Raw genomic sequence first — 13,331 nt, 5'->3', positions numbered from 1 at the left:
TTAATCAAATCTAAGAAATTAAATGAAACAAATGAAATGAATGAAAATAAAACATAACATTTAGCACGCATTAATTTGCATCAAGCCTGTTGAGCATTTGGCCATAAATTCAAATCCACATCACAGTGAATGTCCTTATTGTTCATGTATCATGGGAAAAACCTTTTGGTATGGCGAATCCAAGCTTGACATTGGTCCGCATTGATGTCGTCGCATGCCTCATCCCTGGACAGAAGAAGGGTGGCTCGCTCATGGGGAGGGCGATCTTACACCTTCCACCTCCATGCTGAAAACAAATCCTCAATAGGGTTGAGGAAAGGCGAGTATGGGGGCTGGTATAGGGTCATGAATCAGGGATGGGCCTGAAACCATGCCTGAACCACCTCTGCATGGTGGAACCTGACATTGTCCCACACGATGACATAGGTGACCCTTCACCTTGACAGGCCTGCTCAATTCCATTCAGAAACATAATGAGCTGTGCAGCGTTGTAAGATCTAAGTAATGGCCTACGTCCTACCACACCATCTTCTGAGATATCGCCAACGTGTCTCCAATGTTGTCCAGGCACTTAGACAGTCGGTTGGTCGATGAGGTTCCGCCCACCGCGCCAAGTTTTAGACAGGTTGAGGCCGGCTTCATCAGCAGCATCAAGAACCATCACCCTCTAAAAATATATTTTGGTTAGTTATTTTTACAGTATAGTTCCAGTATGATATTGTGAAGTAGCATGTGCATTAATAGTAACAGTAATACAGTATATAGTGCTCTACCTGAACATACTCGGACTGCAGTTGTTTCACCCGGTCGTTGTTTCTCTCAAAAGGCACCAGGTAAATGTCTTTCATAGACACCTGGTACCTCTTCAAAAGGCAGGCGATTGTTGGTAGGCTGAGGGATGCCACATTGGCAAAGGTGTCATCATTCTCCTCAATCAATAGCCTGCTTTATTTCAGACAGCCGTATGTCATTCCTGGCCCTCACCATTTCCTCCACTGTCCACTCCTGCTGGTCAGTCAGCACACGGCCACGGCCACCACCTAGGGGTCTTCTGTCAGTTCTGAGGGTAGAACAGAGTCAACACTATAAGAATAAGAATACTGGAACATGTTTTGTGAATTTATATGCATTATAATATGCATTATAATATGTCATTTACTGTAAATGTAATGGTAAAGCATAGTGCATATCCTGCAGACTTACCGGTTTTCTTGACTAAATGTTCTCATGATTGAATTGACAGTTGATCTTTTCAGATTGAGGTGAACTAATCTGGCAGCCTCTGCCATGGTAAGACCTCTGTTTACCACATGGTCAACGACGATGGCCTGGACTTCATTAGACACAACAGTTCCCTGCCGTCTGCCTCCCTCTCTCTGATGTCCACCTCTTTGATTGGGCCCATGCCCAACTCTTTGACCTCTTTCACTGGGCCCATGTCCACCTCTTTGACTTCTTTGACAGGGCCCATGCCCACCTCTCTGACAGGCTCCTTGTCCACAAGCTCTTTTTATTTCTTCCTCTCCATTGCTGTCTATCCTGCTCCATGTTGAAAGAAATTGTGTTCCCACACCCTCTTTTATATGGTGACCAATTGTGGTTACCACTGAAATCAATTAGCAAAAATGAGTAGTTATGTATGTTTATCATGTATTACACATGTCATTTAGATGTTTAAACTTGACAAACATCTTATTTTAAAATCTATAGGTTTACCAAACGGTTAAGCGGTTAACCCTTAAGCTCAGTTGAATTAAGTGATGGTCAAATGTATTTAAAGAAATGAGAAGAGAATCATATGAAAAGTATTGTGAACATTGCATTGTGAAAGGCAGTTACTTTATATGAAAGGTGTTTCTAGATGAAACAGATTCATTTTGGTGAAAAAGTGTGTTGTACTTAGTCAATTGACAATGTGCTTCAAGTTTTGAAAAACAGCCTTTTTGATTATCTGTTTTGAATTTTGTACCAAGAGTTGTGAAATTTTACCACATACTTGTGGAAATAGTACCAAGGCAATAAAAAAAACAGTCTCTTGTTGCAGGCAATAATGTGCTAGTATCTTCCAGGAAAACACAAACCAGCACACTGCTCCTCACTTTGTGTTTTTACGCTTACGTGTCAGCCTCATCTTGGTCAGAGCTTGTGGTTTTTAAACCTTACGTGTCAGTCTCTTGATCTTGGTCAGAGCTTGTGATTTTTAAACCTTACATGTCAGCCTCTTGGTCTTGGTCAGAGCTTGTGATTTTTAAACCTTACGTGTCAGCCTCTTGATCTTGGTCAGAGCTTGTGATTTTTAAACCTTACATGTCAGCCTCTTGGTCTTGGCCAGAGCTTGTGGTTTTTAAACCTTAGATGCTGAACACGTCATGGAAGCAGCATGTTGTGCTGCTGCTGTGAGAGTCTGTGTGCAGGTGTTAGGGAGTGGATTGACCAGCCGTTTGTCCTTTGTATCATTCCAAAAGCCCATGAAATGTGCTCTGGCACAACCTGTCAGGCCTGGCATCCATGGGACTGCGCCCCACCTTTCTGTCTGTCTGTCTGTCTGTGTGGGTGTTGTTTGAGTGTGTTTGTGGTGTGTTTGTAATTGTCAATGTGTGTGTGTGTGTGTGTGTGTGTGTGTGTGTGTGTGTGTGTGTGTGTGTGTGTGTGTGTGTGTGTGTGTGTGTGTGTGTGTGTGTGTGTGTGTGTGTGTGTGTGTGTGTGTGTGTGTGTGTGTGGTGTGTGTGTTTGTCTGAGGGTGCACCCATATGGGGTGTGTTTGTGTATGGGAGAATTAAGTATTTACAGCCTCGTCCAGGCAAGGCGTAAAACACATCATTTTTATGGGGTTACACACATAAATAGAGCTTGTGTGAAATGTCTCCCCCATAAAACTCAGTCAAAGACAGGAGGGGAGTGGCGGGTATACAACACATCACAGTGAGGGGAAGTGGTTGGGGGAACCTCCAGAGCACCTCCAGAGCGCCTGCACAACCTCTGTTCTCTCCCCACCAAACTGCCTCCATCCCTGGGGAAGAGGAGGAGGCGCGCTCCCCTTCACCCGATCTCTCCTGGCTCTGTCCTCATTCTAATCTCCCACAGCAAATCTAACACTGGGCTTTATTGAGTCAACATGTTCTGCTCTGTGGAAATTGATACCATTTCATGGCACAGTGTTGGAGTCATCTGTCAGTGTTGGAGTCATCCGTCAGTGTTGGAGTCATCCATCAGTGTTGGAGTCATCCATCAGTGTTGGAGTCATCCGTCAGTGTCAGTGTTGGTGTCATCCCTCAGTGTCAGTGTTGGTGTCATCCATCAGTGTCAGTGTTGGAGTCATCCATCAGTGTTAGAGTCATCCATCAGTGTTGGAGTCATCCGTCAGTGTCAGTGTTGGTGTCATCCCTCAGTGTCAGTGTTGGTGTCATCCATCAGTGTCAGTGTTGGAGTCATCCATCAGTGTTGGAGTCATCCGTCAGTGTTGGAGTCATCTGTCAGTGTTGGAGTCATCCATCAGTGTTGGAGTCATCCATCAGTGTTGGAGTCATCCGTCAGTGTTGGAGTCATCCATCAGTGTTGGAGTCATCCATCAGTGTTGGAGTCATCCGTCAGTGTCAGTGTTGGAGTCATCCGTCAGTGTTGGAGTCATCCGTCAGTGTTGGAGTCATCCTTCAGTGTTTGCATCCACAGTAACAAAGCACACAGAACATACAATACACCCAACATACTGTAAAAGCCCAGCCATATTGAATTAGGACATTCTTGGACACAGAGAAAACCTCGCTGAAAGGATGCCTGGTCAAACGACAATCTGATCTGATTGTTGCTTGTGCTTTCAATCTTATTTATTCATTGCTATGCTTCAGTCAGTACACAGCAGTAGTCCCCCCCTCTCTCTCTCTCTGACCCTAACACATTCCCATAGGCTGACCTGTGAAGGGGCTTGTGCAAGCTGTGGGGTGTGATTGAGATGGCTGATCCATCCACAGGTCAGAAAGCGTTGTGGGAGGGAGTTGGATGCCGAGGTGTCAGGTGAAGTTGCCCCTAGACGCTGATCTTGGGTCTGTTTTGCATTTCCCCAACTAATGGTCAAGGTTTGGATTGTGGGAGGGGAAGCTGATCCTAGATCTGTACCTAGAGGAAACTTCACCCCGGCCTGAAGAGAGATGAATGCCAAGGTGTCAGGGCACTTTGGTTATGCTCTGGGATGCTGAGCTGTCCCCAGGCAGGACAGGGGAGATGTGGGAGTATATGATTAATAGGCTATCATATCTCCTCTAAATGATGTCCCATGTAACACAGCCCAGATGGGGGGATACTCTAATGGCTTAACATAGGGGGACCCAGCTAAATTTACTGAGACCTGTTCTTCCGTCCGTTTTTGCTTTATGTCAAGCTTGATGGTGATTAGCTCATTAGCTCATTAGCTTAAGCGAGCGCAACTCTTTTTCCATTACATTTTGTCTACATTTCAAAGTCAAAAGTTGACTGTTCAAAGTTGGTTATAATAATAAGTTGGTCATTACAGGAGAGGGTCATTCAGCTTGAAACTGCAGTTATTTACCCTTTATTTTGTCTCCCGTTGAGCTCAGAAGACCTCTTTTACAAGGGAGCCTTGGTCAAGGGAAGAGGCTGTAAGCAGAGGAGGGGGTCAGACGCGGTCAGGGAAACCATTCTGGAAGGTTTATGGTGACTGAGATGTTCTAGAATGTTTAATCTAGCTGCTGACATTGAAATGTCTCTGAGGGCCAGCTTTGGCCAGTCTCTTCAGGGCACTAGATTCATTGGTATCAAATAAATGGGGTTGCTTTAATAGACTTTCAACAGCTGGCATCTAATGTGACCTATGTTCTTTCTGTCTGTAATCCAAGTTTCACGGACAGGGATCACTTTTGGATGCTGCCAAGTTCGATGACAACAAACTCTCTCTCAGCAACTGCCTATTGCGCTCCATTCAAAGCTCAAGTCAAAATGTGTCCCTCATAATTGCCGGGGTTTATTTCAGCTCCCACCAAAATGAAAAGATGATCTTAGCAGAACAGAATGCTCTTAGGAACATCAAGATTGCTACTCAACTGTGGCAGGTCTAATGTCTGCAGCAATGGGGCCAACATGCAATTGAGGCATTACATATTGAAAACAGACACTTTTTAGTAAAGCTACGTGTGACTCTATTTTCATGTTCTGTGTATCATTTGCAATGTGGACAAAGTTACATTGACACATGATTTGGTCCCAGTGTGTTCATGGCTGATAATGCTGGCGTATTAGTAACCAAGTGCATTCTGTTCTGATCCGAGTGGGGATCAAACTCACAACCTTCTGCACAACAACACACACCACTCAACGCCAGCCGTTTTAGCTGACAGAGCAAGATACTAATCTGTCACTCTGTGAGTGAAAGTTGGCTTTAGAGCTCAGGGAAGTTGTGATGTCACCAATGTACCCCAGACAACGTGCTACAAGCGCGAACATCCACTACTTAATTATCTTCTTGTCTTCACAGAGCCTCCACCATCCCAAAACCTGCCGTGGCCCCGAAGGTACGTATGTTTATCACAGACAATGTGATTCTCTCCCCCTTTCAGCCAGGTATAGACCTAACAAAATGTCTCATTCAACATTGGTAAATCCATCTCGATATACTGTATTCCTGCCAGTTACTGTAAAAAAGTGAACATAGTTAATTTGATTGACATTGAATGTCTTTGCATAAATTGGGCCCCTCTGAAATGATGTCACACAACATCTGTGTTGCATGCTGGGAACAAGATTGTAAAGTAATTCTATTTTGTTCCATTTTAATACAGTAGTTGCCTAGTTGTTCCATTTTAATACAGTAGTTGCCTAGTTGTTCCATTTTAATACAGTAGTTGCCTAGTTGTTCCATTTTAATACAGTAGTTGCCTAGTTGTTCCATTTTAATACAGTAGTTGCCTAGTTGTTCCATTGTTTTTATGGTTTCAGTTCAAATCAAATAAACACTGATGCTTCTCTGTTCTCAGAGGGATAATTTAATCTTTTAACGATTTCTAAGCGAAAGGGCAGAACGATACAGTCATCTTTGACTTGGTTAAGATAAGTCCCCTTACAAAGTGCCTTTTTGGCGGTTTCTAAGAGATCTGTGGAAACATCAGTGTTGCATGTGTTGTGTTGATGTGTTGATGCATCCTGCATGCTTTTCCTCCAACATGTAGGTCGAGCCATCAGAGATCATTAAGCCTGTGGCTATTATCAGCCACCACCCCCACCACCATCCCACTGAGCCCACCAGTCTCACCCCCAGCGCCGCACACAACAAAACTGCCCGGCCCTTTGGGGGCTGCGGGGGCGAGGACAGAGACTACCCCATCGCACGCTCCCCCCATTCCGCCTTCATTCCCTCTGCATCCTCTGCCTTCACCCCTGCCACCCTAGCCCGCACTCCTCCTCCACCCCAGCCCCTCTTCCCTTTCTCCTCCTGCTCCTCACCCCCCTCCCTCCCTGCCGCACCCCAGCCCTCTGTCTATAACACGCCCTTCAACCTCTACTCCAACGAGAACGCCTGCGAGGTGGCCATGGGCCAGAGGCGGGGCCTAACGGAGAGCCAGGGAGGAGCCGTGCAGTTGAACGGGTGAGTGGCACTAACAGGCTCCTCCCCCTTTACTCCTCCTCCCTTCCTCCCTCACCTGGGTGCAATGGAGAGATGTTGCCCTAAAAGTCTTAGTATGAAACTGGGGTTAAACCGTGGTTAGGGATTAGGAGGTTGGGTCTATCATGTACAGCACTGTGTGTCGCTGTGAATGACCTTTCTGTTACAGTAGCTGCGGTACTATAATATGATATGACAGCTTGGATGTGGATATGTGAGTTCTCATTGGATTGAATAGTGGCCTGCTGCCACATTGAAACTGACCGTGAAGTTCAGAAACGACAGTCATCTAATATTAACGTTTCACCATTGTGTGTAGCCTACTGGGTGTTGTTGCAGACAGTTTTAGATGATCAATAGAACTATTTGATGTGTAAATCAGTTGAGATGAAGGTTGCGTTCCAAATGGCGCCCAGTTCTCTAGAAAGTACACTACCCTATGGGCCCTGGTCAAAAGTATCAAACCATAAAGAGAATAGGGTGCTATTTGGGACGTAGAAGTAGTTTTACTAAATAAACTATGAAGTTGTTAAAGCTGTTTAGTTGGTACTGCTCGTGTTCAAAGTGCCAGTATGAACCTGTCAGGGTTTAGGTGGTTTAGGTATGAACTTGTCAGGGTTCAGCTGGTTTGGTATGAACTTGTCAGGGTTCAAGTCGTTTAGGTATGAACCTGTCAGGGTTCAGCTGGTTTGGTATGAACTTGTCAGGGTTCAAGTCGTTTAGGTATGAACCTGTCAGGGTTCAGCTGGTTTGGTATGAACTTGTCAGGGTTCAGGTGGTTTAGGTATGAACTTGTCAGGGTTCAGGTGGTTTAGGTATGAACTTGTCAGGGTTCAGCTGGTTTGGTATGAACTTGTCAGGGTTCAGGTGGTTTAGGTATGAACTTGTCAGGGTTCAGGTGGTTTAGGTATGAACCTGTCAGGGTTCAAGTCGTTTAGGTATGAACTTGTCAGGGTTTAGATGGTTTAGGTATGAACTTGTCAGGGTTCAAGTGGTTTAGGTATGAACCTGTCAGGGTTCAAGTCGTTTAGGTATGAACTTGTCAAGGTTCAGGTGGTTTAGGTATGAACTTGTCAGGGTTCAGCTGGTTTGGTATGAACCTGTCAGGGTTCAGGTGGTTTAGGTATGAACCTGTCAGGGTTCAAGTTGTTTAGGTATGAACTTGTCAGGGTTCAGGTGGTTTAGGTATGAACTTGTCAGGATTCAGGGGGTTTAGGTATTAACTTGTCAGGGTTCAGCTGGTTTGGTATGAACCTGTCAGGGTTCAGGTGGTTTAGGTATGAACCTGTCAGGGTTCAAGTTGTTTAGGTATGAACTTGTCAGGGTTCAGGTGGTTTAGGTATGAACTTGTCAGGATTCAGGTGGTTTAGGTATTAACTTGTCAGGGTTCAGCTGGTTTGGTATGAACCTGTCAGGGTTCAGGTGGTTTAGGTATGAACTTGTCAGGGTTCAGGTGGTTTAGGTATGAACTTGTCAGGGTTCAGGTGGTTTAGGTATGAACTTGTCAGGGTTCAGATGGTTTAGGTATGAACTTGTCAGGGTTCAGCTGGTTTGGTATGAACCTGTCAGGGTTCAGGTGGTTTAGGTATGAACTTGTCAGGGTTCAGGTGGTTTAGGTATGAACTTGTCAGGGTTCAGGTGGTTTAGGTATGAACTTGTCAGGGTTCAGCTGGTTTGGTATGAACCTGTCAGGGTTTAGATGGTTTAGGTATGAACCTGTCAGGGTTCAAGTCGTTTAGGTATGAACTTGTCAGGGTTTAGGTGGTTTAGGTATGAACTTGTCAGGGTTCAGGTGGTTTAGGTATGAACTTGTCAGGGTTCAGGTGGTTTAGGTATGAACTTGTCAGGGTTCAGCTGGTTTGGTATGAACCTGTCAGGGTTCAGGTGGTTTAGGTATGAACTTGTCAGGGTTCAGGTGGTTTAGGTATGAACTTGTCAGGGTTCAGCTGGTTTGGTATGAACCTGTCAGGGTTCAGGTGGTTTAGGTATGAACTTGTCAGGGTTCAGGTGGTTTAGGTATGAACTTGTCAGGGTTTAGGTGGTTTAGGTATGAACTTGTCAGGGTTTAGGTGGTTTAGGTATGAACCTGTCAGGGTTCAAGTCGTTTAGGTATGAACTTGTCAGGGTTCAGCTGGTTTGGTATGAACTTGTCAGGGTTCAGCTGGTTTGGTATGAACTTGTCAGGGTTCAGGTGGTTTAGGTATGAACCTGTCAGGGTTCAAGTCGTTTAGGTATGAACTTGTCAAGGTTTAGATGGTTTAGGTATGAACCTGTCAGGGTTCAAGTCGTTTAGGTATGAACTTGTCAGGGTTCAGGTGGTTTAGGTATGAACTTGTCAGGGTTCAGGTGGTTTAGGTATGAACTTGTCAGGGTTCAGGTGGTTTAGATATGAACTTGTCAGGGTTCAGCTGGTTTAGGTATGAACTTGTCAGGGTTTAGGTGGTTTAGGTATGAACTTGTCAGGGTTTAGGTGGTTTAGGTATGAACCTGTCAGGGTTCAAGTCGTTTAGGTATGAACTTGTCACGGTTTAGGTGGTTTAGGTATGAACTTGTCACGGTTTAGGTGGTTTAGGTATGAACTTGTCAGGGTTTAGGTGGTTTGGGTAAAACGTGTTTTGGCACTGAGGCACTAAAGCAAAAAGCTGTTTTTGTTTTTAGTGTTTCTTCAAGTAAATAAGGTCAAACTTTCACAGTACTGGAAATATTATTGTGAAACCACAAGGTACAGGCACAACACCAGATTTAGGTGTGGGGAAAGACTATGTTTATGTTTTGTAGTTAGTAATAATTGTATTACTCATTGGCTGTACACAGTACATACAAGTAGAACAGTAGCAAAACAATCCGGATGTTTTGTCTCGTTTTTTTCTCTGTGCGTCTGTCCGTCTGTCCGTCCGTCCGTCCTTCTCTAATCTCCGACAGTCCGTGACACACCCCCGTTTCCCTCTGTGAGTCCCAGGCTAGAGGAGATACTTTGACGCCCATGCATATTTTTAGCCTGCAGTAACCCTATCTGTTTACTGTATGGTGCAGTATGGGAGGCTTTAATGAGGTTGATGGTGGGGAGCTTTTCCTAAACTTACCATTTGTCGGAAGAAAGCTTTACCGTCTAGTTTGAGCCTGATGTTTTGGCTGTGTGCAAATGAGCTGTCGATACATCAAGCTGTCAAAACACACACACACAGGCACACACACACACATAGATAAATACACGCACATACACTCACACACTCACACACACACACACACACACACACACACACACACACACACACACACACCACACACACACACACACACACACACACACACACACACACACACACACACACACACACACACACACACACACACACGGTGGTCTTATGTGACCCCTAGCCCCGGGTGACAGGATGCCAGAGGGCGTCTCTGTTTCCCTGCTTGTCCCCAAAATCATATTACCCAGAATATGACACCTCTATGACCCCCCTACTATCTCACTAGCTTATTGCGGCTGTTCTGTCAAAGTGGCACACATACCCATTCAGTACATAGAAAGCCTTATCACAGAAGATACACCAGAAGGTACAGTGTTGGTGATAACATGGAGATTGTTGAACTCTGTTTAACATTACTAACAACTCTGTTTATCTGTATCAGAGTCACTACAACACATCTGCTGTAGCCATGTTGGCGTTAAACCCCAGACAGCTGTTCTGTTGCTTAGCCGACACGTGTCTGACTGACTGACTGACTGACTGGATGATCCAGCTCACGTTGGTTCTGACACTCACAGACAGTCAGACAGACAGTTAGACAGACAATCAGTCAGACGGACAGACAGACAGACAGACAGACAGACAGACAGACAGACAGACAGACAGACAGACAGACAGACAGACAGACAGACAGACAGACTGTCAGACAGACTGTCAGTCAGACGGACAGACAGTCAGTCAGACAGTCAGTCAGTCAGTCATAAAGGTCAGTCAGTCAGACAGTCAGAAGGTCAGACATTTCAGAAGGTCAGACAGTCAGAAAGGTCAGACGGTCAATCAGACAGTCAGTCAGTCAGTCAGAAAGGTCAGTCAGTCAGACAGTCAGAAAGGTCAGACGGTCAGTCATTCAGAAAGGTCAGACAGTCAGTCAGACAGTCAATCAGTCAGACAGTCAGTCAGAAAGGTCAGTCAGTCAGACAGTCAGTCAGACAGACAGTCAGAAAGGTCAGTCAGACAGTCAGTCAGTCAGAAAGGTCAGACAGTCAGACAGATTGATTTCTTCCTGGTTTCTCTCATTCTCTCTCCTTCCAGCCACACCAGTAACTCCCAGTAATGGTTTAATTCTCTCCGCCAGTCTATCCTCAGGCTCAGATGGATCCCATCTGATCCCGTCTGATCCCGTCTGATCCTGTCTGATCCCGTCTCTGCGTCCCAAATGGCACCATATTGCCTATGTACACTCTTAGAATATAAGGCGCTATCTAGAACCTAAAATGGTTATTCGGCTGTCCCCATAGTAGAACCCTTTTGGTTCCAATTAGAACCATTTTCCATTCCATGTAGAACCCTGTCCACAGAGGGTTCTACATGGAACCAGAAAGTTTTCTCCTATGGGGACAGCCGAAGAACCCTTTTAGAACCCTTTTTTCTTAGAGTGTAGTTGCACTAATTTTGACCAGGACTGATAGGGCTTTGGTCAAAACTAGTGCACTATGTAGGGAATAGGGTGCCTTTTGGGATGGAGGCCATCTTATGCTCCTATCAGTGAGTGTGTCCTAATAATGCACAGCTGTTAGCACCGTGGTGCTGTAAATATGTAATCTACACTGGTCCACTGGTCCTATATAGGACATGTGAACTGGACAATGTGCACGTACCATTAGGATGTGTTGCTTGACTGTGTTGGACTATATTGTTGTCCGACTGTGTTAGACAGACTGTGTTGTTGTCCGACTCTGTTAAACAGACTGTGTTGTCCGACCGTGTTAAACAGACTGTGTTGTTGTCCGACCGTGTTAGACAGACTGTGTTGTCCGACCGTGTTAGACAGACTGTGTTGTTGTCCGACTCTGTTAGACAGACTGTGTTGTCCGACCGTGTTAGACAGACTGTGTTGTTGTCCGACTCTGTTAGACAGACTGTGTTGTCTGATCGTGTTAGACAGACTGTGTTGTTGTCCGACCGTGTTAGACAGACTGTGTTGTCTGACCGTGTTAGACAGACTGTTGTTGTCCGACTCTGTTAAACAGACTGTGTTGTCCGACCGTGTTAAACAGACTGTGTTGTCCGACCGTGTTAAACAGACTGTGTTGTCCGACCGTGTTAGACAGACTGTGTTGTTGTCCGACTCTGTTAAACAGACTGTGTTGTCTGACCGTGTTAAACAGACTGTGTTGTTGTCTGACTCTGTTAAACAGACTGTTTTGTTGTCCGACCGTGTTAGACAGACTGTGTTGTCCGACCGTGTTAAACAGACTGTGTTGTTGTCCGACTCTGTTAAACAGACTGTGTTGTTGTCCGACTCTGTTAAACAGACTGTGTTGTCCGACCGTGTTAGACAGACTGTGTTGTCCGACCGTGTTAGACAGACTGTGTTGACAGACTGTGTTGTTGTCCGACTCTGTTAAACAGACTGTGTTGTCCGACCGTGTTAGACAGACTGTGTTGTCCGACCATGTTAGACAGACTGTGTTGTTGTCCGACTCTGTTAAACAGACTGTGTTGTCCGACCGTGTTAGACAGACTGTGTTGTCCGACCGTGTTAGACAGACTGTGTTGACAGACTGTGTTGTTGTCCGACACTGTTTAACAGACTGTGTTGTCCGACCGTGTTAGACAGACTGTGTTGTCCGACCGTGTTAGACAGACTGTGTTGTCCGACCGTGTTAGACAGACTGTGTTGTCCGACCGTGTTAGACAGACTGTGTTGTTGTCTGACTCTGTTAAACAGACTGTGTTGTCCGACTGTTAAACAGACTGTGTTGTCCGACCGTGTTAAACAGACTGTGTTGTCCGACCGTGTTAGACAGACTGTGTTGTTGTCTGACTCTGTTAAACAGACTGTGTTGTCCGACTGTTAAACAGATTGTGTTGTCTGACCGTGTTAAACAGACTGTGTTGCCGACCGTGTTAAACGGACTGTGTTCTTGTCCGACTCTGTTAAACAGTGAAGTAGAGCAGAGGTTCAACTCCTCATGATTGGGAAACATCCTCAACATATTACACGTGGCAGATTATCTGACTTTGATCAGAGCTTTCGATTATCAGCTTGCCTGTGTAATCCATTCAAAGTGTTTTTCCTGGGAATGGACATGTAGCTCAATTTGATCAAATGACTCAAGAGACACTTTGATGTAGTTCGAGTTTAGATTCAGGGTTCAAGTTAGAATTAGACTTTAAAGGTGAAATATGCGATTGGTACCAACATTTTTGTGATTTTAAATAAATGACATAAAATCATTGAGTATTTTGCTAGCAGATACCCATAGACTTCCAGTCATTGCGCTAATGCTAGTTAGCATTGGCTTGCGAAACTACCTCTAACTACCTTCATACTGGACACAGACATAAAAAAAATGGTATCCACTAGTTAACCTTTTCTGGGGAAGAAGATAAAATTCTGAATTATCCTTTTAACCTGGCCACTGGACATCTTCACCTGACTAGATGGATTCTTCCCTAGTCAAGTGGTTGCATTTTCTCCACTAACAGTTAATGTTAGGATTAGAGGAGGGAAAGATCAT

General features: G+C 45.0%; 1 protein-coding gene across 7 annotated transcripts in view; it reads left to right on the top strand.

Moving 5' to 3' along the window:
• pdlim5a (PDZ and LIM domain 5a) overlaps positions 1–13,331 on the top strand; it is a 146,811-nt gene that overhangs the window by 77,303 nt on the left and 56,177 nt on the right. For 4 of the 7 annotated variants that reach the window (XM_014172468.3, XM_082968707.1, XM_082968706.1 and 1 more), the window contains exons 4-5: positions 5,486–5,522; positions 6,477–6,592. In XM_014172468.3, coding sequence (XP_014027943.1) covers positions 5,486–5,522; positions 6,477–6,592 — 153 coding nt within the window. Of the gene's footprint in view, positions 1–5,485; positions 5,523–6,176; positions 6,593–13,331 lie in introns of all 7 variants that reach the window. The other 3 variants (XM_082968710.1, XM_082968709.1, XM_082968708.1) reach the window with 2 other exon arrangements.

This window comes from Salmo salar, chromosome 24, assembly GCF_965601325.2.
Source record: "Salmo salar chromosome 24, fSalSal1, whole genome shotgun sequence".
In the NCBI taxonomy this organism is placed as follows: Eukaryota; Metazoa; Chordata; class Actinopteri; order Salmoniformes; family Salmonidae; genus Salmo; species Salmo salar.
Note: the sequence above shows the minus strand (reverse complement) of the source record. Positions and strands in the feature narration are given on the sequence as shown.